The following is a 26,927-nucleotide window of genomic DNA, read 5'->3' on the forward strand; positions in this document are numbered from 1 at the left end:
CTGTGTTAAAATTGCATTTTTGTAAAAACGTGCATCATGTTGTTAAAACGTGATAGTCGCTGGGGAGCTCCAGTAAGCACATCATTTATGCGTCTACAAAGTGGATTGCTGCCATCGTAAATTTAATTATTCCCACTTCTAAAATCATGATTGCAAGCTTATTAATGTGCAGTTGTAACTAGAAAATGTATGTACGTTAATTCAAATGGCTTGTGACTTTAGCACTTTATATGTTCTAAATCATATACACAGTTAAAAACATTTACTAAAGGTTTATCTAATATCTGACAGAAACAACTTTGACAAATTTGCTTAAGAGAACATCACAACATTAAACAGACCTCTGTGATATGTGTGTGTTATTAACGTTACCTATGTAGTAGAATTCACTGTTGTCAACACTGCCAATATAAATATTTCTGTAATGCAAATAAATTCAAAGTTATCAATAAGCTATCAAATGTATTTGTCTATTAGTACTGTTGATAAATTGAGTAGCAAATGTTATTGGATAAAACACTTCAGCAACTGCCTTAACATTTAAATGTGCAAGTGGTTCACTGGCTTGTAATCATAGGAGAACCATTTTAGTGCAATATAGCACCTCAACCAACCCAAAAAAACACAGAAGGACTTTTTTCCTGTGTGTAGTGTTGAAAACATAAGTCACAGAACTTGTAAGAATCTTGTTTGTATCTTACAGTTCCTTGCAGTTCTTACAGTTACTTGCAGTTCGCTACCCAATAAAAACAGCATATACACAAAACAACACTTTTCTGATTCTTGATTTGTGTGCAGAGCTTTTGTCATGGAGCAGGGCCTGCAAGACCAGGTGGCAGCGGCCTTTGTAAAAAATGATGTGAAAAAACTAAGTACTTTCTGAAAATAATGCAATCTAACACAGCAGCCTTACTTTCTTGAATTGCGCAGTAAGTAAAGCTGCGCAAAGATTGTTAATGTTTGAACAACAGCATCACATACCTCTCTCAAAAATGATAAAAGTTGAATCATCACCACTGGAAACTTTATTGCTGAACTGTATTATCTTTGTGTACCCTATTAATGGGGACTAGAAATTAGATATTAAATAGAGAGGGGGGAACATTGCCTTAACTCTGTATACAAGACATCTTTTTTTTTTATCAATAAATTGGTTTTGAACAGTCTTACTGGGTTTATTCATACAACTTGTAATGGGTACAAATGATACTTTTTCTACAGACTTCTCTTGGCAGCCCTGCATTTCAGCCACAATGGCAGCAGAGACGATGCTCGAACCAGTGATGGTGAGGTGTGTTATGCGGTTCGCTACCCAAGGTTCAACAAAGGTGGCTGAGTAGTACGTCCTGTTAAGGAAAAGCCATCATATCGTACTTTAAAGTACAATCTAGTTCCTACATTATTTATCTATGCAGTGACTCATGGGGGTCTCTATCCTGCAATATGCACTTTAAAATATATATCCATAACAAACTTGTTTTCTAGCATCATACATTTAATGTTTTTAAAACATGCCAGTGAAATTAATTGCATTCACTTGGTATCCAAGTTGGAGCTGTAAATCTTTGCCCGAACCCGATGGGTTCGGTCGGGTTCGGTCTTAATTTTTAGCATTCTGCACGGGCTCGGGCCGGGCTCGGGCTTGCGCGGTAAATGAGTGGTCAGGTGATGCGTTTCATCACTCGCTACATTGAAACGGCTGTCATGGAAAATGAAACGAATGTTTTTAGCTGGCGGAACATCAACAAACCATCCTACCCAAAACTTGCAAAATTAGCCAGATCAGTACTAAGCATCCCAGCCAGTAGCAGCAGCAGTGAAAGGGTGTTTTAGTGCTGCTGGACGCACCATCAGTGAGCGGAGGACCGCGCTGAAGCCATATAGCCTACAGTGGATTCAATAATTTTGCTCCACACAAACATATCCTAATATTAGTAAGTAAAGGTTTTTTTAATGTATAACTAAATATCAATTGAGTCTTACATGCGTAAAGTAAACAGAGTAGGCTATATAGGCTAATGTTGGCATTATTATTTTATTATTTCAACTGATGTTCACCGTCGCATTGAGACCGGTATGTGGAGAGAAGTGGCGAAGCAAATACGGCGGAGCCTTTGTATTAATTTCGTTATTGACACCTAATATCTTAATTTAGAATGTATATTAATTTATTTTGTTAAGAAAGACTCATTTTTATTGGCGCGTTGGTCTTATATTCCTATATTTGATTGTGGAGAGAGGCGGCCGCATTCATTTGTTTTAGACAAGTCCCTCTTTTGTTTGTCTAATCTCAATGTTATATAACTTTTTGTTTTATGTCGTTAGTCCCAAATACTTAGAATTTATCTTGACTTAATTTGTTAAGAAATACTCTTTTTTAATAGGCCCGTAGCAGGTCTATTTAGGCTATATTGTAGGTTATGCCTAAGCCTATTTGAGCGCGAGATGTAGTACTGAGATGGTACAATGTTAGAGGACTTATTTCATTTCTTTGTTATAACTTCCTAGTGGCCTATAGTCTAGTCATTAATAATTTATCTTTAAAAATGTATAAATGACTCATTCTTGACAAAAGGCAAAAGTGCTGTGTGCGTGCGCACATTTCAATGATGTCGGGCTGTAAACGGGTTCGGGCTTTTAAAAAGCGGTCAGTCTCGGGCTTGGCTCGGGCTCGGGCTGATTTCGGTCGGGCTCGGGCCTTGTCGGGCCTAACTTTTAAGGCCCGATTACAGCTCTAATCCAAGTCATTATTTAGGCCTTTGTTAATAGAGGGCTAAAAAAAATCAGCATTGCTTGATCAACAGGACCACAGTTCAGGACATTTTTTGTTATACTGTCTCAACCGCTCTGTCTTTCTCCCTTACTGAGTGTTGGAAGCTGTTGGTGGAGAAACTGAAGGCCCTTGGGTACTTTCCCCTCCTGTTGTGGGAAAAGTACAGGCCACAAAATAAAAAGTGGACGGCCCAGCTCCAGTGCCCATTTGAGCTGCCAGTGGTAGCACATGTGGTCCTGGAGAAGATATGTAACGTTAGGCGAGCTCGCTTCCGTTCAAATCGCATATGGAATCAAATAGCCACCAAGCCAGGATGCGCGGACGTAGCGAGCAGCTTTCCATATCAAAAGAGGCTTAATTATAATTTTAAGAGGTCTTACATTTGGGTACAGAAAGACGAGAATCGCGATAGGGCTGGATAAAACTAAAAGGCAATGATGTCATTGAATAAACATATGCTTCACGTTTTAAAGTTAAAATGCTGCACGGATGTCTTTTATATGAATGTATCTGAAGGGTACTGACTGTCCTCAGAAAAGTGTCGTTGGCATTTTCACTTCTTGGCTGATAAAACAGCGTTAATGCTGATTTCATTTGTGTGCACCATTACTAGGGAAACCGTAGTATTTCAGCGCTACTAGAGCGCCCCCTCGTGATTGAGAATGAATTTGCACGTCCAAATTTTCAGCTGTTTTTAGTCAGATTATTGTAAATATCGTCCAATGTTTTTATGCAGTAAACACATAGAGTTGTAAATGTGAAAAGTTAATGTGCTTTCTAAAAATCTTAACAATTATTAATAAATATAATGCATTATATGCTTGATTTATCCCTTTCAATGGTATAAAGGCTGAAATGCCATTGTATAAGATTTTTTGCTTTTGTGAAAACCTGTATCTGAATTGTAAATCATGTAATTTTATGGCTTAATATGTTACCGTACATCGTCCAACCACACTCATACTGTTCATTTTACTTGTGCAGCTCTTAAAAAAGGGTCATAAATTGCCTTAAATTGATATTTAAAAATTCTGCAGATACACTGTAAATAGTGAAATAAAATTCATTCATTGATATTTGATAATATTTGTGTATTTAAAATATTTTTGATTGACATTTATTCATTTAGTGGAGGTTGTATAGGGAAGTGTGATTGCAGAGAACCGACTGGCACATAGTTAACGAGATATTCTGCACTTTATTAATTACTATTAAGGCACTTTATTCTACTAAGAGCCAAATGAGTAAACATGCCAATGACTGGTCAACATAGGCTCAATTTTACAGGCAGTGAAATCTGTCACATACATGATTACAGTGTAAAGTTGCACTTTATTATTATCTGGTTGCTTCCTCTTTTTATTTTTCAAGGCCCTAATTGAACCACTGTTCATTCAAATATCAAACATTGTTATGCAATTGTTACTTTTTGATGTTGATTAAAAACTATGGTCGAAGGCCCATTATGACATCTTGATTAATCCCTCTGCTTTACTTAAATGTGTCAGCTTAATTTATTTTAATAACACCTGTGCTTACTTTACGACCACCTCTTTTAGATTGCTTACACATCAGACTTACTGACTAATGATCTATGAAGAAGATGTCTCCTTCCTCTTCTGTCTTTATTTCTATTCTTATATCTTTGGGCAATTTGAGTCCAGTGTTGATAAGTTATAATGAGCTTTGTTACATACATCCAGCCTTCCAGAGTCTCCGCTGGTCCCGCCCGGCCTTCCAGAGCCTCCGCTGGTTCCATCCAGTCGTCCTGAGATTCCTGTCTGCCCGGTTCTGGTCACGGAGGCCATGCATGGACCCACCCACCCTCCCTACTGCTCCAGTCCCGCCACCTCTGTCTCCTGACAGTCCCTCTGCTCACCCACATCCCACCTTCGGTGCAGAGGACTTGCCGTGGGACTGCCAGTCTCCATCGGTGTCCAGCCTGATGCATCCCTCACCATCACCTCCAGTCTCAGAGTCCTGAACTCCACCTCGGCCCTCCGACCCTGCGGCTCCACCCCGGCTCTGTGCTCCCTCGTCTCCGTTGTCGGCAGTCGGCCCATCAGCTCCCCGGGCTCCATCGTCTCTCCGGCTCCGCCCCGGTCAGTCGTCGCCCCACGATCCTCTGTCACTCCGGCTCCGCTGCGTGCCTCCGGACCTCCATCTCCGCCGGGGTCGCCAGAGCCTTGGGTTCCGCCTTGGCCCTCCGGATCCTCGGTGTCACCTAGGACCGTCGACTCTCCGGTTCTCCCTCGGGCTCCACCGGCTCCACCTCCGTCGGTCGCCCCCATGCAGGAGCCTACCCTTCCTCCGCCATGGCTTCTCCCTCCGTCGGCTCCACCTAAGTTCATAGTTCCTGTACCCCTACATGGACCTGGCCTCCCTCCATCCCTCCCCCTGTTCCGCCTCCGCTCCACCACCCTCCAGGTTGTATTAGGTGGTTAGAGCGTCTGGAAGCCGCTCCTTGGGGGGGGCTCTGTCACGTATTGGTCGTCATGTCATCATTAACTCTTGCACCACACTTCTGGACTTCATTCCCCACAAGCCACTGCACTAATCACTGCATTCACCTGCTCCTTGTTTCTCACTGCACTGATTACCGCTCACAGCTGCACCTCATCACACTGACTGCATTTAAGCTTCTCACACACACAGCCACCTTGCGAAGTCTTATTGTTCCATCTGGTCAGTATTTCTGAGCGTTTTCTTTCCGTGTTTGTTTTCTCTGTGTTTGATTCCTGGACTCCTCCCCGTGTTTTGATTCTCGCTGCCAGCCCCGACCTTCTGCCTGTGTTTGACTACTCTTTCTGCCTGCCTCTTAGTGTTTGTTTGGTGTTTGTTTATTCTCATTAAATGCTGCAAACGACCAATACGTGACAGAAAGTGAGACTTTCCTTGATCTCTGTGATAATGATTGTTATTATGCTGATTGTATTAGAGTTGCTGATCTGGGCAAATTCCTGGAAATACTGTACATCAACAACCTCAATGTTCTGTTTTATTCCAACAGCAAACAAGGACATGTTTTAAAAGAAAAATATTAGTTTTGAGTGTCATACAAATTTAAATGTATTGCAATATTTGAAAAAGTATGTGTATTATGTAAAGCATAAAACTAAACAAATGAGACATATGGTGCATCTGAAACCCCATACAACAGTTTCCTGTGAACACCCGACAACTGGACAACATTTAGTGTTATATATGTTTTTATTTATTTAGGGATGTCATAAAGAATTACTGCAGGAACGCACATTTAAGACATGTCAGAATTACCTGGAATCCTTGTTAGTTAACACATATTAGATATTGCTGACACTTTCTAGATAATTTAATACAATGATGAAAGACTATTTGTAGCAAAGTTTGATTATTTATTATTTCCCCATATTAAGATGTTGAAAATGCAGAAGTAAACCAACAATAAAGTCATGACTGTAATGTATGGATGCCTGTTGTTGCTTTGGTAGTCGTCACATCCACTGCTGCTCTGAGCTCTGGATCGGCTGCTGTCTGTGGTGCTGAACATCATTACAAGTCAAATCAAGAATCAAGTCAGGACCATTTAGCTTCAGTTCTGTGGGTTTATAATGCTTTGTAAACCAGTGAACTGTCGTAATTTTAAGGAACTATATGCTCTTCATTAGTTTCTATGTTCATATGTTTACTTTTTTAACAAATAGATCAACTTTATATATTAGAAATAAGATTTATAGTAGGTCCAAACAGTGATTGACAACTATAAATCTTAAGGGTAGGGTCGCCTGAAATCTGAAATCTTCTAAAGCACAAATCTACCCTGCCCTTCTCAATGTCAATTTCTGCTGCTCAGTAAAGATGTTTTAGGACCGTGCTGGAGTTTCTGAACTCACTAGATGTGATGCCTGCCGATGATGATTGATTGCTTATTCTACATCATAAGATATCTACAGTCGTGGCTAAAAGTTTTGAGAATGACACAAATATTAGTTTTTACAAAGTTTGCTGCTCAACTGCTTTTAGATCTTTGTTTCAGTTGTTTCTGTGATGTACTGAAATTTTTTACTTTTTTAGGACCTCTGCAATTCGACTGGGCATGCTCTCAATCAACTTCTGGGCCAAATCCTGACTGATAGCAACCCATTCTTTCATAATCACTTCTTGGAGTTTGTCAGAATTAGTGGGTTTTTGTTTGTCCACCAGCCTCTTGAGGATTGACCACAAGTTCTCAATGGGATTAAGAACTGGGGAGTTTCCAGGCAAATTTCAATGTTTTGGTCCCTGCGCCACTTAGTTATCACTTTTGCCTTATGGCACGGTGCTCCATCGTGCTGGAAAATCCCTTGTTCTTCACCAAACTGTTGTTGAATTGTTGGAAGAAATTGCTGTTGGAGGGTGTTTTGGTACCATTCTTTATTCATGGCTGTGTTTTGGGGCAAAATTGTGAGTGAGCCCACTCCCTTGGATGAGAAGTGATGTTTTATCAACAAATTTCAGGAGGAGCTCGCGCAGATAATTAACACAGCCAATTCACCATCAGCAATCACACTCCCTATCCAATCACTACAGTCCCTTTAAATAACCAATCAGTCCTACCTTCACTTATCTCTGATTTCAGCATTCCTCCCACCCCCCCCTTTTTATTTTTCTCTTCACCTCCAGCTAGGGGGAGCGCTATTGGGTTCGGGCCAAATGCCGAGCTCGGACCCCTCTCCCTGGGCAGGGGGAGTGCCCCGGGCTCGGGAATGACTACCGAGCTCGACGCCCTCCCCCGGACAGCACGCCAATCACGCTTAACTTTTACACCGTTTATTATATGTAAGAGCGAACTCGTGAAGCAACCCCACACATGAATGGTCTCAGGATGCTTTACTGTTGGCATGACACAGGACTGATGGTAGCGCTCACCTTTTCTTCTCCGGACAAGCCTTTTTCCAGATGCCCCAAACAATCAGAAAGAGGCTTCATCTGAGAATATGACTTTGCCCCAGTCCTCAGCAGTCCATTCGCCATACTTTTTGCAGAAGATCTACCTGTCCCTGAGGTTTTTTTTTGGAGAGAAGTGGCTTCTTTGCTGCCCTTCTTGACACCAGGCCATCTTCCAAAGGTCTTGGCCTCACTGTGCGTTCAGATGCGCTCACACCTGCCTGCTGCCATTCCTGAGCAAGCTCTGCACTGGTGGCACTCCGATCCCGCAGCTGAATCCTCTTTAGGAGACAATCCTGGCTCTCTTGGATGCCTTGAAGCCTTTTTAACAATGCAGTGGAATGTTTTTTTTTAAAGATTTTTTTAAGTTAATTTTCATGGCAAAAAAGGACTATGCAATTTCTTCTGATCACTCTTCATAACATTCTGGAGTATATACAAATTGCTATTAAAAAAACTTAAGCAGCAACTTTTCCAATTTCCAATATTTATGTAATTATCAAAATTTTTGGCCACGACTGTAGATCCCATCAGGTCATGAGTACTATACAAACTGACAACTTTTATTATGCCTTTGAGGCCTGTTGACAGCTTATGTTCAAGTTTTACTGGTATTAATGGCAGCATTGCCTCTTAGCGTTCTGAATGATTAGTTCTTTAGACATGGGGATGAAGTTGCTTTAAAACAGCACCAGCAAAAATAATGGCTATGAATGTGTCAGAAAAAGATAAACAAAATAATATTTTTTTTAATAAACTGTATTTTCTAAGTCAGTGTCAGCCAGTGCTGACTCACCATCTCCACAGAACAGTGACGTGCCTTTAGAGAGAAATGTACCTTTGATACAGATAAACCAGATTGAAGTTGTGAACATTTCGATTTCCTACCTGATAATAAACTGTAATTATCGCCAGAGACGAATCTGTCCATCATGGACAATTAACCGACTAATAAAACTGCTTTGTGACTAACATTCAGTTGATTATTAATGGGGCAGACCTAGTCGGGTGAAAGTGACTGAGTTTATTTTGTAAATGTCAGCATTACATCAAAGCAAGATGGACCACATTTATCTGAACTTTTCACAATTAGTTGTGGCAGCTGTAAAACAGTAAGAACCATTTTCAAAAAACTTCCACATTATTTATTTATATATTTAATATATTTACTCAGTTTTAACAGTGGCCATTTACATTGAATAATGAAATGAGACATGACTCTTTAAATGTGGTTTAATTTAGAGGACTAAAATGAGAGTATGAATGGCATTTTAAAAGCAGAAAAAAAGAAAAGGAGGGAAAAAATTTAAGAAAATGTACAGGCAAAATATTTTAGCTTTGAGAATGAAAACCAACCTGTTTGTTCCTCAGCATCTTAAAGTTTTCAAGTTTCATCATCTTCATAACTTCATTCTCCACTTTAATAAATTATATCTTTATGTGCCACATGGATCACAAAGAGTTTTTCTGTGGGTTTGGACACTCTGTCCCGTTTAAAATGAGAATAATTAACAGAAAGACACTAAATCTCTGGGTGCATCTCAGTGCACTAAGGGAGTCAGTCAGAGTGATGTTAGAGGCCTTGAATCACTACAAACACATGGTCCATATTTATTAACCATAAATAATAATAATTATAATAACAACAAGAAAAAACATGATTTAGCATACAATAACGTTTAGTATTACATTAAATAGATTCAACTTTTAAAAAATGCTATCTTTTGACTAAATATCTTCTCTTTGCATTTACACCATTTTGAGCAGCAGGTATCATCAACTTGCGGTGATTCAAAGCAGTGAATCATTAACTCGGAACATGGAAAAGATTTGTTTCTATACTGTAAAGTATATTGAGCGCATTGTAAACGTGATTTAAACATTTTAGGTAATTAAAAGCAAACATTTCTTCAGCTGAAACACAGGCGCAGGAGCGCGGCGCAGCCTTTTGATGTCACATCACCGGATCAAAATAAAAGTCTTGTTCACACACTTCCGCGTCTACAATCCGAAAAGTGAGACTGTGTTCTGGGTTGACTTTTCCAATTAAAAACAAATTATATGCAAATCTGTAAAATATTATTATTTCTATTTCTTGTGCTTTCATAAATGTGTATGTTTAAAGAAAATTTCTTTTTTTGTTTTTAGGAAAGATTTTAATGTGTATGTAAACTCTTTTAATGGTGTGATTCTAATAAGCTAATATAGTATCTTTGGATTAATATGTGTACCTCTCATTGTCTTTTGTTCTTATTCTGTCTTTGCATTTGTATTTGTTGTTCTTTTGTTGCACAATAAAAATAAAAAAAAATCAACAAAAAAGTGAAAATGTCCATATATATTTCTATCAAGAAAACACATACAAAAAAAAAAAAAAAACATGTCAGAGGTATTCAGAGTTGCTGTCTAATTGAGTGCTGAAAGTACTCTATTTCCTATTTATGTAATACACCCATTTAAGTCATGCATAAATTAATTACATAAATACATTAATCCTATTTCCATGTCCCAGCAGGCACACAAGGCCTCTAGACATTTGGTATAATTTTGGTTACAATGTAGTGCAAACAAAATCCTTTGTCAGTTATATATCTAATGTCAGTTTTGATGTTTTTAGGTTGTGTTGTAAAGTAAGCAAATTCCAACATCCATTTGACGTCAAATACTGACATTTGGTCACGAATTACAGTAACCAAGTTCCAACATTTTCTAAACAGCATAATAAGAAACAAAACCCAACAAATTCGCAAAATAATATATCCTACAAGACCTTGAGGTGGTGATGAACATGCAAGTAGAAAATATGACACAGTAGGGGGAGAATGGGGTAAGATGAGCCATTTTTTACTGCAAAAAAAGCAGAAGTACAATGAAAGTATCTAAAGTAATTTTCAGGATGTTTCCAATCACTTTGAATAATCAAAATGCATCTAAAACAAAGGGTTCTCTGTGTCCCTGTGGCTCAAAACAAACCAAATTTAGAATTTCAGTCTTTGTTTGCATTTCTGAAACAATATGTTGAGTTTTCATGTGGACATCAAGGCAATATTTTTGTTTAAAGCACCTTGGACATTGAGAACACATGAAAGTTTTTTTTCTCCACTGTGAACGTTTGTGTGTTTGTTAAGGTTTGATTTATGATTGAAGCTCTTTCCACATAGTTTGCAGGTGTAAGGCTTTTCTCCAGTGTGAATCATCATGTGGGCATTAAGGCATTGTTTATGTGCAAAACTCCTTTCACATTGAGAGCATACGTAAGACTTCTCTCCAGTGTGAGATTTCATGTGGTATTGAAGTTGGCATTTTTGACGGAAACTCTTTCCACACTGTTGGCAGGTGAAAGGTCTTTCTCCAGAGTGGATTCTCATATGAACATTAAGGCATCCTCTTTCAATAAACCTCTTTCCACACTGTTGACAGACAAAGGGTCTCTTTCCAGTGTGAACTCTCATATGGATAGTAAGGGTTCCTTTTCGAAAGAAACTCTTTCCACACTGTTGACAGGTGAAAGGTCTTTCTCCAGTATGAACTCTCATGTGGACTTTAAGGTTTTCCTTTCTGTTGTAAGTTTTTCCACACTGTTGGCAGGTAAAAACACTACTTTTTATTGTCGTCTTTTGTGCTTTTGTTTCCGTATGCGAGCAACTATATGATTTTTCTCCAGCCATGAAATCATGTTTCTCAAGCTGGAGATCATCTTCCTTTTCATTGAGTTCTTGACTCTCCTCTTTCAGTGTCATCAGGTCTAATGCAACAAAAGACAAATCCAAATTAACACCATTTTTAATTACTCAAAGCACAAACATCAAACCCAGCAACATTGAGATCTTAAACACAATAAACTATTAAAGGAGGAGTTAAATGTAATCTCAAAACCTATTCTCATCTCCCCCTACAGTGGAAGCATTTCGTATTAAAGACATGGATTTTTGTTTTTACATACTTCCTAATAATTTGTTTTTATTAGATTTAAATCATATTAAGAATTAGATAACATATCATATGATGTTCAGTTACAGGTTACTTGTGTGTTAACTAACCCTGCCTACTTAAAATTTCGTATTATCTTATTATTTTATCTAATTATTAACTAACAGCTGAAGAGAAATTTAACAGAATTAAATGTAAAATAAAAAAAGCATAGTCTTCACTGTAAGAATTAAACTTGATTTGTTTAATATTACAGCTACAAAGGCTTTTGTCTTTTGTAGTTTGGTTATCATTACAGACGGCAGAGGGAATAGTGGGAGCTGTTGACGTTTTAAGAGCTGCATGGATCCAATATACTGTTACACACGTATTTTCATTCTCAGCTGTTTGTGTTCACTTAAGACATAACTGACGAGGGTTTATGTGAATAATCATTATCAATAATCAAGTGCAGCATTTTGACACAGTTTTGCATGTATATGACCATTTAGGTATGCAGTATAAGCTGAAATTGTATTTCAATTAATTGCCCAAATTTCTTGCAAGAAGTAAATAACTAAAAGCTTTCTGCCTCTTGACTTATTGGAACAGAAATTGGCACAACAGATACTGCTGCATAATTAAGTGATTAAAGTGAATGCTTTTAATTTTAGAAGCAGATATTGGGTTTAATGTTACAGAACAGAAATGTTCAGGCTTATTCTGTATTACTGTTACAACCTAAAAGCATAATACCATAATAACAGGATTTTATTATTTGTCTGGTCATGTGATCTCAACATGTCTGTCCAAAAACTACTTTAATTACGACACTCTTAAACATTCTCACAAATATCATTCATTTCTGTAGAGCTAGACATTTCAAGGATAAAATCAGTTCAGCTTTGACAATAAAAATACCAACCTGTTTGTTCCTCAGTTTCTTCATGTTTGACTCTGAATGCTTCTTCAATCTTCATGTCTTCACTCTCCTCTTTAATAAACACCATCTTTATAATAGTGTGTCACACGGATCTCAGTTGATTCAGGAGGGTTTTTCTGTCTTTGGACACTTTTGTCCTGTTTAAGATTAGAATAATTAACAGAAAGTAAATTACTCTCAAAATTAAATGCTAACTAAATCTCTATTTTTTCATTTATTCAGTTTTGGCCTTCAATTATTCATACATAACATTTCATAGATTACACTTTCATGAAAACATTCGCAGTTTGTGAAAGTTATCATTATACGTGTTTGTTTGTTTCACTGAATGAGTCGATTCAAACGATTCGAATCACTGAATCATTTCTCCACTGATTTGGTTCAAATGATTCGGATTTTGTCTCACTTTCTACTTGAACCATGGACTGATTCACATTTAAGGAGCAAAATGAGTCGCACATTTTCTGTTATTAATATGAGGGTGCACTTTACTCGCAAAAACAACAAAGCAATTCAATGTTATATTTAAGATTGACTCGTTTATTTTGTATACCTTGTAAAAACGTTTAAATTGACACCAATTTGCATTGCTTAAAAAACGTAAAACCACAAACCTTTCTTCAGCAGAATCCCAACAAATGCAGGGCTAGGGTCGCCGCTTTATGACGTCACGTCACCAAAATAAAAGTCCCGTTTATACACTGATGTGTTTTATCTGCATTTCCACAATTATTAGCATGGTAAATCTAGAAACAATTTCCGTTTGTTAAATTAATGTACATTTACAACACTATACTTTGTGTTTTCTTACATTGACATTCATACCTAAAACAACTGCTGCAAGTGTTTCTATACAAAGGCTGAGGGAGTGACTGTAAATCTGACATAATACACTGTTTTGACTAATCAACCTCTTGTTATTTATTTACTTTTTCCCATTATTTGGAAAGTCACTGAGACACTATCATGGATTTTTTTTCTTTTGCTATAGTTGCGAATGAGAACACAAAAATGTAAAAATATTTGCTGCAGTTTACTTTACAAAATCGACAATAATGATCTTACTTTCTTCTTTTTGTAATATTGAAGCCTGTACTCCAGTAAATTCCTTTCTGTTATTTAATAATTTGTCTATTTTTGTAAATGTTTTAGGTTTGGTTAAATGTAACTCTTTGACAGAAAGGACAACATCTTTAATAGGTAATTATATAAAAAATGCATTTAAAGCTAGAAAATGTGCCTGTCATTATCACAAATTAATCTAACAATGCTTTTTTCTTTTATTTAAGAATTCCATGTCAATGAATGTACCTTTGTTCTTCAGGGCCTTCCACATTACCTCAGTGAGGATCCATCAGATTTACTCAAGTCAGCAGAGGTGGACTTACAGGTTAATATTATACCTTTTCTGAAAATAATGGTCTGTATATATATATGTTTAACCATGACCCTGTCTGTGAAATTTGGAAATTGCATAATCTAATTATGAGATAACAAATGCCACATTTTTTTTAAGTTTAATTTCACTTTTCACATTGTCAATATTAAATATATCAAGGTTATATTGTCATAGAATCTTCTTTACATTATGTTGAATGATTTAATGTAGAAAACAGTAAATTACAAGCAGGGTCTTAAGATACTTGTTCTCCCTACATAATTTTCTGCAAAAAATTGGGTTATACAATATTTCAATAAAATAACTGACATTCTGATTAAATATTTTGATAATACAATTACTGTAGGGAACCGACATTGAAGACTATGTGACTGCAGGAATGGATCTGGATGGATCATTCTCATAATGACTGATGGAGATGATGCCTTTGACTACTGTGGTTCTGGAGGAAGATTGTCCTGAGAGATGTCAAAGACCTCCCCCATGCTGTAGCTCTACTAGTCAGGCTGATTTTTGTGCTAAATATTGATTTTCCCCCAAAAACTACATTGCAAATTGAGGTCATTCAAAAGATTTGCATTGGAGATGACCTTGGAGGTGATCAGTGTTCTGTAAAGGTGCATAGACTGAAAAATAGACTCATTCGCAAAACAGTAGTGTGCTAACTGAAAACTATATGATGAGCTCCTTTTTGTTTTGCATGATTTGCCTTTTGAATTTATGGTTATTGTGTTTTAAAACAATGAATGTTTAATTCATTTTGTCTTGACATTGGTTACTGCAGTACCAGTTGGATCTTGTTGGATTTTAGACACTTTTATACTGTTTATACAGTATTATTGTACATGCAGTATATTAGTTTTTTGTGCAATATTGTTGTTTATGCTGTACATTACTGAGTTTTATACTGTATTGTTTTTGCAGTACATTACTCTGTATTTTAACTGGTGTTGCTTCCTTCTTGATCCCTCAGTTCATTTGGATACTTCTCATCTTCTATCAACAGTTCATTTACTGATCTGTAAAATCTTGGTGATCCCTGTAGTAGTTGAATCTCCACTGCAGCTCAGCTTGGGCTTCAGTAGTCGCTGTACTGGGTACTTCAAGTCATTTGTTCCTTCACCTTTCAAATGAAAATATAAATGTTTTTTATAAATGTTTCATATCATGTTAAATGCATGTTTGAGGACTCAGATGCCCCAATTTTTTTAAAGGGGATTGTCTTGGAGATGGTAGAAAAAAAAATGTTGGACTCCTCTGCGGAAGTGAGTTTAGCATAACATTCACATGCTTTACATTTTCAATCATTCCTTCAGTTTGTCTCAGGTTACCTTTCGGCAACATGTGAAGACTAGTTTTCAGTCTACACTCAGCTGCCTATAAGAAACATTTTGTTCTAACAAGCTAAAATAAAGTTTTGCATGACGGTTTGTGAGAGACAGAAAAGTAGCAATTACGCAACTTTTATCTTTAGCTTCTCCCTTGCTGACAAAGAAAGGTCTAAATAAATAAATGTCTTCGTAAATAAATGTAGACATAATGCAGAAATGAATACGAAATTAAGTATTAAATGAACATGGAAAGAAAAAATTGTGGACATAAACATTGTCATAAATACATAAATTAATAAATGAAAGAATGAATAAATGCATTTTGGAAAAATAAAAAAATGCATAAATAAGTAATTCATATTATAAATATCATCATTTGTAAAATACCATGAAAATGTTTTATCATTTTATTTCTTTATATATACTTTAATATGTATGTGAACAGGACTTTTATTTTGATCTGGTGGTAATGTGACGTCATAGGGCTGCAGCGCTCCTGCATCAGTGAATGCTTTCAGTTGAAGAAAGGTTTGTAGTCTTAACCATTTAAAGTGTTTAAATTAATACGTGTTCAGCCTATTTTATATGGTTTACAGGCGATTTAAACTTTATAATTATTCCGTGTAATATTGTAATATTTGATCTACTAATGAACGTTATTTTGTGAGTAAAGCGCATCCACAGATCAGTCTGATTTCTCTCTCTGTTAGTGATTCAGATCAGAAACACGAATTACAAACTCCGAGTCAATTGAATCGGTTGATTCACAAAATGATTCACTGTTTCGAATCGCGGCTCGCTGAGAGACCTGCTGCTCAAAACAGCGGAAATACAACGAGAACAAACTCAAACATGAGAAATGACAAGTTTTACAAACAATTGAAAATGTTTTGTTGTATTGACAACCTTTAAATACAATAGCTATTTTTAAAGTGTGTAATCGATTAAATGTAATATACTAATAATCATTAAGTATTAATAAAAACGGAATATAAAGTTAAAAGGTTTGAGTGTTTGTCTATTCAGATCATCTGAAGTCCATTAACTATTACTCTGACTCCCTTACTAGTGCACTGACTACTGAACTAGAGCTGATTGAGATGAACAGAGATTGAATTTTTTTCTTTCTTTATATTTCTGTTAATTCTCATCTTAAACTGGGCGTTTCCAAACAGAAATAAAAATCCTGGAGGACCAACTGAGATCCATGTGACACTATTATAAAGATGGTGTTTATTAAAGAGGAGAATGAAGAGATGAAGATTGAAGAAACATTTAGAGTCAAACAAGAAGAAACTGAGGAACAAACAGGTTGGTTTTCATTCTCAAAGCTTTTCATTCTGTACATTTTCTGAATTAATTTTCCTTTGGTGGGTGTTTTTCTTCTCTGTTGCCCTACTGCAGCTTTTTAGCTTAATTTTTATTCTTAAAGTTCTCTTAGTGCTCTGATTTAAAAACAGCATTTAAAGACTTGTCTCATTTAATATGTAAATGTTAATTTAAATATTTTGCTAAATGTTAGTCGTCAAGAAGAGGCTTAGTCAACTAAAATTTTATTTGCCTGGTCAGTCACAGAAAAAATGGTCCATGTCATTATTGAGCAGATTGTTAACAGCTGTCGGCCATATTATGATATATTGGACAGGGAATAAAAACATTTGCCTATCATTCATCATCCTCACATATGGCTTATCATTTGAATATCTTGGGCCAAAGTGGGGCTAAAGGAACAAAGGCAGAGTTTGATGACGATCAGCACCGCTGTTTATTTCCCACATTTTCATATTAAGTTATCAACTAGCATTAACATTTCAGACTTTTAAAACAGTTTTAATGGCAAAACTAATTTTCAGACACCAGCAAATTAACGTCTGAATTAACATACGATTGCAACCCGATGGGAATAAAGGTCAAGACAGAAATACACAATGCTAAAAGCTGCATATGTTAACAATCACTACAATAAAAACACATTATGGTTATAAAAATACCAGAGACTGCTTGATGAAGAACTTCAATAATATATGATTAAAATCAAGTATTTCTTTGTTTTCAGTTTTGTTCTGTGTCCGCCATGTGCTTTTGTTTATACTGCTATTCTGCATCTGCATATGTCAGAAATTTCATATACTTTAACTAATTTAACTGTAATTTGATGTGGTTTTGTGTTTCGTGTCTTTAAACTGGGGTTAACTTTTGTCTTTTTTCACCTTAGACCTGATGGCACTGAAAGAGGAGAGTCAAGTACTGAATGAAATGGAAGACAAAGATCATGATTTCATAAATGGAGAAAACTCTTTTAGTTGTTCACAGACTGAAAAGACCATAAGAAAAAGGACTCAGAAGACAGGGAGAAGTTATTTTACATGTCAACAGTCTGGAAAGTGTTTCAATCAAGCAGAAAGCATTAAAAGACACATGAGAGTTCACACAGGAGAGAAACCGTATGGCTGTCAACAGTGTGGCAAGCATTTCATTCATAGAAGAAGTCTTAAAACACATGTTAGGAGTCACGTTGGAGAGAATCCCTACACATGCCCTGAGTGTGGACAGAGTTTCCATCAAAAACAACTCTTTGAAGACCATATGAGAATTAACACTAAGCAACCCTACACATGCCCTCAGTGCGGGAAGAAGTTTAATTATAAAGGAGAATTTGAAGGACACTTACGAATTCACACTGGAGAGAAGCCTTTCCCCTGCAAACAATGTGGAAGAAGTTTCAACCAAAAAGGAAACCTTAACAGACATATGCGAGTTCACAATGTAGAGAAGCCTTACACCTGCCAACAATGTGGAAGCAGTTTTAAATGGAAAAGAAACCTTGACAGTCACATGAGAGTTCACACTGGAGAGAGCCTTTTCACCTGCAAACAGTGTGGAGTAAGTTTCACTCAAAAAGAAAGCTTTATCAGACACATGAGAATTCACAATGGAGATCATTACATGTGTGATCAGTGTGGAATGAGTTTTGATCAACAAGAAAACCTTGAAGTCCATATGAGAACTCATAGAGAGAAACCCTACACATGCTCTGAGTGTGGAAAGAGTTATTGTCGAAAACAACAATTTAAAGTCCACATGAGAATTCACTCTGGAGAGCAACCCTACACATGCCCTCAGTGCGGAAAGAGGTTTAATCATAAAGCAACCCGTGAAAACCACATAAGAGTTCACACAGGAGAGAAGCCTTTCACCTGCCAGCAATGTGGAAGAAGTTTCAGGCAAAAAGGACACCTTAACCGGCACATGGGAGTTCACACTGGAGAAAAGTCATTTATATGTGGTCACTGCGGAAAGAGTCTCAGAAATAAAGCAACACTTAAATACCACATGAGGTATCACACATGAGAGATCTGTAGTTTTAGGTTATCAGTTTGACAGTCATGTAATAACACCAGAGAGAAGTCTTTGCTGTGCCATCACTCAAACAAGACAATCTTGAGGATCACAGAAGCACCTCTGATAAGTTTCAGAATATCTGAGCAGTGAATTTGGGCTTTGTTTACACCTGGGTTTAAATGTGTTTTGGTTGATTGGATCACAAGTAGACTGTATCTGTATCACAGTTTCTTTTGACCACTTCTCTCCCCATTTTGTCAAGGGGAGGTTAAATGCATGGGATCTTTCAGATCTTCAGATCAAATAAATTGAGAATGGGAGGAATTAAAATTGTAGTGCAATTTACAGAGGAGTAATTGCATTAATAAATGAGTTGAAACAAGCAGATGAGATGTGTAAAAAAAGTTCTTGAGGATGGAGGATTGATGGTAATATGTAATAGTAAAGAGCAGAGGAATAGTGATAAAATTCAAATTGTATATGAGCAATGATTCAAATTTGCAATCAAATGGGAAATAAAATATGGAGGTGTGGAGTAATAACTGGGGTCCCATTAAGTGTGAACATGGGAAAAGTAGAAGAAAATGTAATAGAAGCCGAATACTTACAGATGAGTAGAGAGTGTTTTGTTTTCTCACCTGAGTCATGTTTGTCTTAAGCCCAAGTCATGCTATCTCTGTTGCTGTAGGTACATTTGATTTCATAATGGAATCTTCAATGGTATGCAACATGAGTAATTTTTCATCAGGACGGTTCAGTAACATTTCACCACACCAGAGCAACTCAATCTCAGTGTCGGAAGCATTGTGATGCTGCACCAGAACTAGATGACTGAAGGACTGAATTACCTCTGCTCCTGCAATTTATTTCAGGACTACCATGATGTATTTGTATTTCAAGAACTTTTGTAGCCATACGAAGAGCATAAACTGGTTTTATAAGTGAAGCTGGTAATGCCGTTTTTGAATTAGTTAATTCATTATCCGCTGACGTCTTGATAGATTTCATAGTCTTATATTTGCAGTTTATTTTAAGTGTTACTCAACTCTAAGTAGGGCAGGTTATAAAAACGGTAACGTTCACTTTATCAAGCTATTCAAATGGCAGACTGGGGCTTGGTTTCAACCAGACCCCGAGACAATGAAGGCACAGTTTTATCATTTCTAGATAAACTGAGCAGCACGTCAAAACATACCACAAGTGCTCATGGTCGTTAATTGTAATAATCTATTGGCGTTACATCCTCTATTATTTTTATCTACAGCCAAATGCGCTTCATGGCCCCTTTCCGTGTGTGTTACTTCTCTATAAAGACACTAAGCACCATTGAAAGCAGAATACATTGATACTTTGCTAAACCAATGCACAAAAAACAACACTGCAAATATCCCTGATTGTTCAAACCAAGTTTGTGAACACAGTACCAATCTGGGAATATTACTATTTTTTTTAACATTTTTAAATAAGTCTCTTGTGCTAAATGCATGCCTGCATTTGTTTGATCAAAAATAAAAAGGTAATATTGAGGAATATATAACATATTTAAAATAATGCTTTTCTATTTTAATATACATAAAAAATAATATTATTACAGAAATACATTTATGTAATCAAAGCTGAATATTTATCAGCCATTACTTAAAGTCTTAAGTATCACTCAGAATCATTTGAATATGATTCAAATGATCAATGTTAGAAACAGTTTGTCAGGAACACAGACTCAGGAGAATGTTAAGTGAAGTGGATGATACAGTTTGTAAAACTCTCCTTATCAGCCTTGTTACAAGACTAAAATGGGGTCAGATTTAACTTAGAGAGATGACTGGTCATTAAAAGATTGAGACATAAAAGAAGATTGGTTTAAATAGATTTGGTGTATTTACAAGGTTCACATAAACGACTTTAAAACAACACGATAAAACCAGGTAAACTCATTCTGTTAAAAGAATACAGTTTCACGAGTTCCCACTTACTAATAATAAACAGAGTAAAGGATAGCGATAGCGTATAAGGTTAAGCGTATTTGGCGTGCTGTCCGGGAGAGGGCTCCGAGCTCGAAATTAGTTCCCGAGCCCGGGGCACTCCCCCTGCCCGGGGAGAGGGTCCGAGCTCGGCAATCGGCCCGAACCCAATAGCTCCCCCCTATAGAGAGGAGACGGGGTGGTGGAGGGATGTTGAAATGAGAGATAGGAAGGTAAGGCTGCTTTGATTATTTATAGTGATTCCCCTTAACACTGATTGGATAGGGAGTGATTACTGATGATGCATTGGCCGTGTTAATTATCTGTGCGCGCTCCTCCTGAAATTAGTTTATAAAACGTCACTTCACGAGTTCCCACTTACTAATAATAAACAGAGTAAAGGATAGCGATAGCGTATAAGGTTAAGCGTATTTGGCGTGCTGTCCGGGAGAGGTCTCCGAGCTCGAAATTAGTTCCCGAGCCCGGGGCACTCCCCCTGCCCGGGGAGAGGGTCCGAGCTCGGCAATCGGCCCGAACCCAATAGCTCCCCAAAAGGCTAAATGATCGCAGGACAGCAGCCAAGGGAAACCGCTGTAACCCCCAAAAGGTGCTTAGTTTTCTGGCTGAAGGCATGCTTGATGATTGTAGCAGTGGGGCTGCTAAGGCAAAATATGCTTCTGCGGAAGCTGGTACTGCTGTGGCAGTGAGGAAAAGGGGGGTGTGCTTCTGCGGAAGCTGGTACTGCTGCGGCAGTGAGGAAAAGGGGCGGGGGGGGGGGCTTCTGCGGAAGCTGGGACTGCTGCGGCAGTGAGGAAAAGGGGCGGGGGGGGTGCTTCTGCGGAAGCTGGGACTGCTGCGGCAGTGAGGAAGGGGGGGGTGCTTCTGCGGAAGCTGGGACTGCTGCGGCAGTGAGGAAAAGGGGCGGGGGGGGTGCTTCTGCGGAAGCTGGGACTGCTGCGGCAGTGAGGAAAAGGGGCAGGGGGGGGTGCTTCTGCGGAAGCTGGTACTGCTGCGGCAGTGGGGAAAAGGGGCAGGGGGGGGTGCTTCTGCGGAAGCTGGTACTGCTGCGGCAGTGAGGAAAAGGGGCAGGGGGGGTGCTTCTGCGGAAGCTGGTACTGCTGCGGCAGTGGGGAAAAGGGGCGGGGGGGGTGCTTCTGCGGAAGCTGGTAGTGCTGCGGCAGTGGGGAAAGGGGCGGGGGGGCGGGGTGTGCTTCAGCGGAAGCTGCTGGGGCGGCACCTAAATCAATTGATGAGGGCCTGGTGGGCTTTTTTAATATGGGATCTGTCTGTTCGGACATAACTCTTGAAAGCGTCCGATGACCAGCGCCCCAGTGTTTGGATTTGTTGCTGTGACATACCTTTTTGGGCGGCTGTTGTAGCTGCACCTATTCGAAAGGAGTGGCTAGAGAAGTTATCAGCTGGGGTACCTGATTGAAGCAGCACCGCCTTGAGATGCTTTTGGAACCAGAATCGAGAGACGGGACGGTTGAAGTCGTCTGTGAAAAGGGGGTCAGATGGATTTTTTGATTGGGATCTCCTGAGCTGGAGGAAGGCTAGGAGGGTTTGGAATGGTTGGATGGGCGACTGGAGATTAAATATATAGATAAAATGGCCTTTCTTTAATTGGTCTGATTTGCTTTGCTTTATGAAGTAGGAAATAACTTCATCATCTAGCACTGCTAGGTCGGAGATGGTTGGGTGCGTGTTAGGGTTAAAAATGGATGTGGTAGTGAGTTCGGAGCATCTGAGGAAGCCGAAGAATGCCAGGATGAACATGGCGTCTAAAGTACGGGCGGTGTGTAAAGATTGGTAACCTTTACGGAGAGTAGAGATGCATTTAGTAAGAATTTTTAGGGTTATAGGTTGGCGGGTGTCGGGGCGGGTAGGGTGGGTTTTTTGAATACCTTTGATGAGCAGGGACGTCTGGGAATTGGATATATTGGGTGAAAGTGAGCCATATATGAGCTTATGAAAAAATTGGATCCCGCTTAGGTATCCTTTGATTGAGCTGATCTGGAGGTTTTTAATGATGTTGAGGTAAGAGATGAAGGAGGTAATGGCTAACAGGGAAAAATCTGGGAACGCTAGATTGTAGGCGGAGTGGAAAGTTTTAAAACATTTCCACGCTGTTAAATATGACTGGAGTGTGTTGGGGGAGACGGCTTGTAAGATGGATTCCAAAGATGCTGTTAGGAGAGGTCTCAGAGGATGATTTAAGGGAATATCAGCTCTGAATAGGGAGGTACTGGGGTTGGGAGAGAATCCGCCTCCGGAGCCAATGCTCTGAATTTCTGAAAGGAAAAGCGAGAGAGAGAGTCAGCTATTACATTTTTGGAGCCAGAGATGTGCTGAGCAGTCATGATGAATTGGTCACGAGCTGAAATCCAGATCAGCCGTCTTAATAAGGGCATTAATGCGGAAGAATGGGAACGACCTTTATTAATGCAATGCACGATGGCTTCGTTGTCGCAGTGCACGATAATACTAGTGGCTGACCATTCTTTACCCCATAGAGCGGCAGCGACGACTAGTGGGTACAGTTCGAATAGCGCTGAGGACGATAAATGCTGCGGTAAGTCTGTTAGCTGGGGGGGCCATGTGGAAGCGAACCACCGGCCGTGGTAGAAACCTCCGAACCCGACGGAGGGGGCGGCGTCGGTAAATAACTGAATGTCGACTGGGGAGGAAACCAGATTTTTGTAGAAAAAAGATAAGCCGTTCCATTGTTTAAGGAAGGATATCCACAGGCTAAGTTCGTTATGACATGAGTCATTTAAGTATATCTGATCTTCTAGCGCGTGAACGGAGGACGCGAGGGAGAGGAGATGCGAGATGAAGGGGCGGCCTTGCGGAATAATGCGCATCGCAAAATTCAGGTGGCCTAGGATGGATAAAAGCTCGCGTTTGGAGCAGCTGGTGGCGGTTAAGAGAGAGGAGGCTACCAAAATGGTCCTGTCGATTTTCTCTTTAGGAAGGGAAGCCTGAAATTTTTGGGAATCTAGGTTGACGCCCAAAAATTCGATGTAAGTGTTAGGACCTTTGGTTTTTTCTTGTGCGAGAGGGATCCCTAGTTCGGCAAAGAGTTTTTGGGTTGTCGCGAGATGGGCGTTTGGAAGGGAGTCGGGGGGAGAGATAATTAGAAAATCATCCAGGAGATGAACCAGGAACGGTAGTTTGTAATTGTTAGAGAGGATCCAGCAAATCGCCTCTGACAACATATCGAAAATTTTAGGGCTGCTTCGACAGCCGAAAGTGAGGCGGACGGAAAAATAAAATTTTTCCTGCCAGCGGATTCCGAATAAATGCCAGTAGTCAGGGTGGATGAGCATGACTTTGAAGGCAGAAGTAATGTCGACTTTGGCCAGCCAAGCGCCACGACCTGCTTCTTTAATCAGGGTGATGGCTTGATCGATGTCGTGATAGTGGAGAGAAAATTCTTCAAGGGGAATGAGGCTGTTAATACTTGGGAGCGGGGAATTATGTGGGGATGAGAGATCGATTATGAGGCGTTTTTTACCTGAAAGTTTTCTGGTTGCGACGCCGATGGGGCTGACTCGAAAAACATCGAAAGGCGGAACAGAAAAGGGGCCGATCATGAAATTTTCTTCTATTTCTTTTTTAATTAAGATGTCGACTGTTTCGGGTTCGGTGAGAGCAGATTGAAGGTTGGGACAGATGAGACTTTGGGAGGGGAGGTTTACGACGCCCGGGTTAAAGCCATGCGAGAGACCTGAAAGGATATAATCTGTAAAATTAGAATCAGGATGGTGGAGTAATTCAGCAGATAAACGAGAAACATTTACAGGAGTCGATAGGTACTGTTTGTCTTTTTTATTTGCAGCTCTCTGAACTGGGCAGATCAAACGGGCATGGGAGCCACCACAGAAATTACATACATGTAAATAACGACAGCGTTGTCTAGTGCACCTCGCGTTGTTGAAGTTGGCGCAAGCTTGACTGCCAAAAGAGGAAGGGTGGCGGTGAAGAGAGGAAGAGGGGAAGGAAGAGGTGTCCATGAGGCGTGGGACATAGCTGGTAGATTTGGGTTGGGATGTTTCGGGACACGGAGGGATAGAAGGGTTGACGAAGGGGCAAGAGATGGAGGAGTGCGAGAGGGAGCGGCAAACTGCGCAAGCGATGTTGCGGCAGCCGGCGAACACCCTGCTGTGGAGCTCGTGATCCAAGGCCCCCCAATAGGGGCACTGATTCCACTGAGCTGTACGGATTGCACATTTTGCCGAAAACATTTTGTGATACGTGTAAAAATGTGAGCCACCGTATGAAAGCGCGAGCTCAGCTATTATCGTAAGGTAATCGCTGAGCTCACGTCTCCTGTGGGGAAAAACGGAACATATTACCTCTGAGAATCGGTTGAACGCAATGGTGAATTCAGTGAACGAAAGAATGCGTGATGAGATGTGAGTAGAGTTTTTTAGGGTGACAGAAAATTCGCCGCAATTTATTAGGCGATCCGGGTGTGAAGGAGAGAGAGGGGATAGAAGTGTGTAGAGGTCAATGTCTGCACCTGCTAGGATTTGTGTCCGGATGGAATTGGCGACGGGAGGTGGATCCAGGGCGACTGCGTTTGGAGGGATGGGCAGGGGTGTGGCTGAGGCTAGCGTGAAAGTGCTGCGAGAATGTGCGGAAAGAGAGACTGCCGGGAGTGATAGCGGAGGCACGCTCACGCTATTACTGACTCCTGGGGCAGGAAGGGAAGAGGGATAGATGAGGTTAGCAGGCGCCGGAGCTGACGAAAGCGGAGGCATGCTCGCGCTGTAGGTGGCTCCTGGGGCGGAAGAGAAAGAGGGATAGATGCAGGGGTTAACGGACGCCGTGGCTTGCGCCGCGAGCGGAGGCATGCTCGCGCTAAAGTTAACTCCTGGGGCGGAAGAGAAAGAGGGATAGATGGGGGGGTTATTAGAGGCCGGAGCTTGAGCTGAAAGCGGAGGCATGCTCGCGCTGTAGGTGACTCCTTGGGCGGAAGAGAAAGAGGGATAGAGGGAGGGGTTAACGGACGGCGTGGCTTGCGCCGCAAGCGGAGGCATGCTCGCGCTAGAATGGGAGGGCGGCGCTGCCGGCCATGGGTAGGGGAGAGGATTGGGAGTGTGAAAAAGTCTTGGCTGTAACTGAGTCTTTGTAGCCGGCTGAGGGTTCGCACTCATGCGACGGCTTGGAGGGGCGACGGCCTGACGATCGGTGCCGTCATCGGCGCGCTGATGCCCAAGACGGACGTGGGGGCGTGCACTGGCAGGTGCTGTACTCGGGGCGCGGCCCAGGCTTGCTGAAGGCCTTTTGGCATTAGCCTGTCCTGGCCGGGAATAAGGGGCGCTGCGGCCCGTGCCTGCGGTGTACGCAGCTTTAGGAGGAGGGGTGTAGTTTGGTGGATCGCCCGCTTGTAGTGAAGTGAGGAGGTCGAGGAGCTCCACTTTAGTGGCTCGACGTGGAAAAGTCGCGCCGGCACTGGTGAGTGCTTGGCGCAGTCCAGCCACGGTCCATTTCCCTGTGGCTGGGATGGAGGAAACGGCTGAGGCGAAGGAAGACGCCGGTGAAGGCGGCTGAAGCCTCGAGGGTGAAGGTGATGGTGGGGTTCGGCGAGCGTGGACGGTAGAACGGGAGGTTTTACGGCCCCGTTTTGCAGCCGCTGGCTCGCCTTGAAGATCCTGAGGGACAGGGTTTGCCTGCATCATGGCAGGTGATGTTGGCGAGGCAGCAGCCTCAAAAAGATCCTCTTCGTGGAGTTCGATGTCTGACATTTTTTCCTTGCTTGGTTGGACCAAAGTTGGTTGAAATGAGAGATAGGAAGGTAAGGCTGCTTTGATTATTTATAGTGATTCCCCTTAACACTGATTGGATAGGGAGTGATTACTGATGATGCATTGGCCGTGTTAATTATCTGTGCGCGCTCCTCCTGAAATTAGTTTATAAAACGTCACTTGTTTGTCCATACCCTAAAACAGTCCAAGAATAGACCTTTCTCATAGAAACCGGAAATACACAATCGTAGGGTATGCGGGCTTCCTGTGTAATGTCAACACAGCAGAAAGCCGGGTAATTTAAAATTAAAATGGAGAGAGTCTACATAACAAAGATAACTTTTGCCGACATGATAAGAGTCGTGGAGGAAAACTCTGTGACAAAGAGGAACAAATAGGATAAAGGATATAAATTTTTCCACTAAGAGTTTATCCATAACTTTCAAGGTAAGTAACGTAGCTAACGTTAGAGAGCAATCAGGCTAACAAATTACTAGGGGTGGGAATCTTCAGGCACTTCACGATCCGATTCCGATTCTGGGAGTCACGATCCGATTCCAAAACTATTCTTGATCTAAATTTTTTCCCCAATTAATTCTTCTGCTGTGCAA

At 40.2% G+C, this 26,927-nt stretch overlaps 2 protein-coding genes across 2 annotated transcripts; one reads left to right on the forward strand and one right to left on the reverse strand.

The window, feature by feature from the left end:
* Positions 1-10,506: 10,506 nt before the first annotated feature.
* Positions 10,507-12,659, reverse strand: LOC141340239 (uncharacterized). Its single transcript, XM_073845166.1, has 2 exons — positions 12,513-12,659; positions 10,507-11,423 (listed from the first exon to the last, which is right to left on the reverse strand). The coding sequence occupies exons 1-2, from the start codon at positions 12,595-12,597 to the stop codon at positions 10,705-10,707; spliced, it is 804 nt and encodes a 267-aa protein (XP_073701267.1). The 5' UTR covers positions 12,598-12,659; the 3' UTR covers positions 10,507-10,704.
* A 4,821-nt stretch (positions 12,660-17,480) lies between these two features.
* On the forward strand, positions 17,481-18,980 carry LOC141321725 (uncharacterized). The gene has a single exon (XM_073833390.1). The coding sequence runs from the start codon at positions 17,481-17,483 to the stop codon at positions 18,609-18,611; it is 1,131 nt and encodes a 376-aa protein (XP_073689491.1). The 3' UTR covers positions 18,612-18,980.
* Positions 18,981-26,927: the final 7,947 nt, after the last annotated feature.

This window comes from Garra rufa, chromosome 1 (assembly GCF_049309525.1).
Source record: "Garra rufa chromosome 1, GarRuf1.0, whole genome shotgun sequence".
Taxonomy (NCBI): Eukaryota; Metazoa; Chordata; class Actinopteri; order Cypriniformes; family Cyprinidae; genus Garra; species Garra rufa.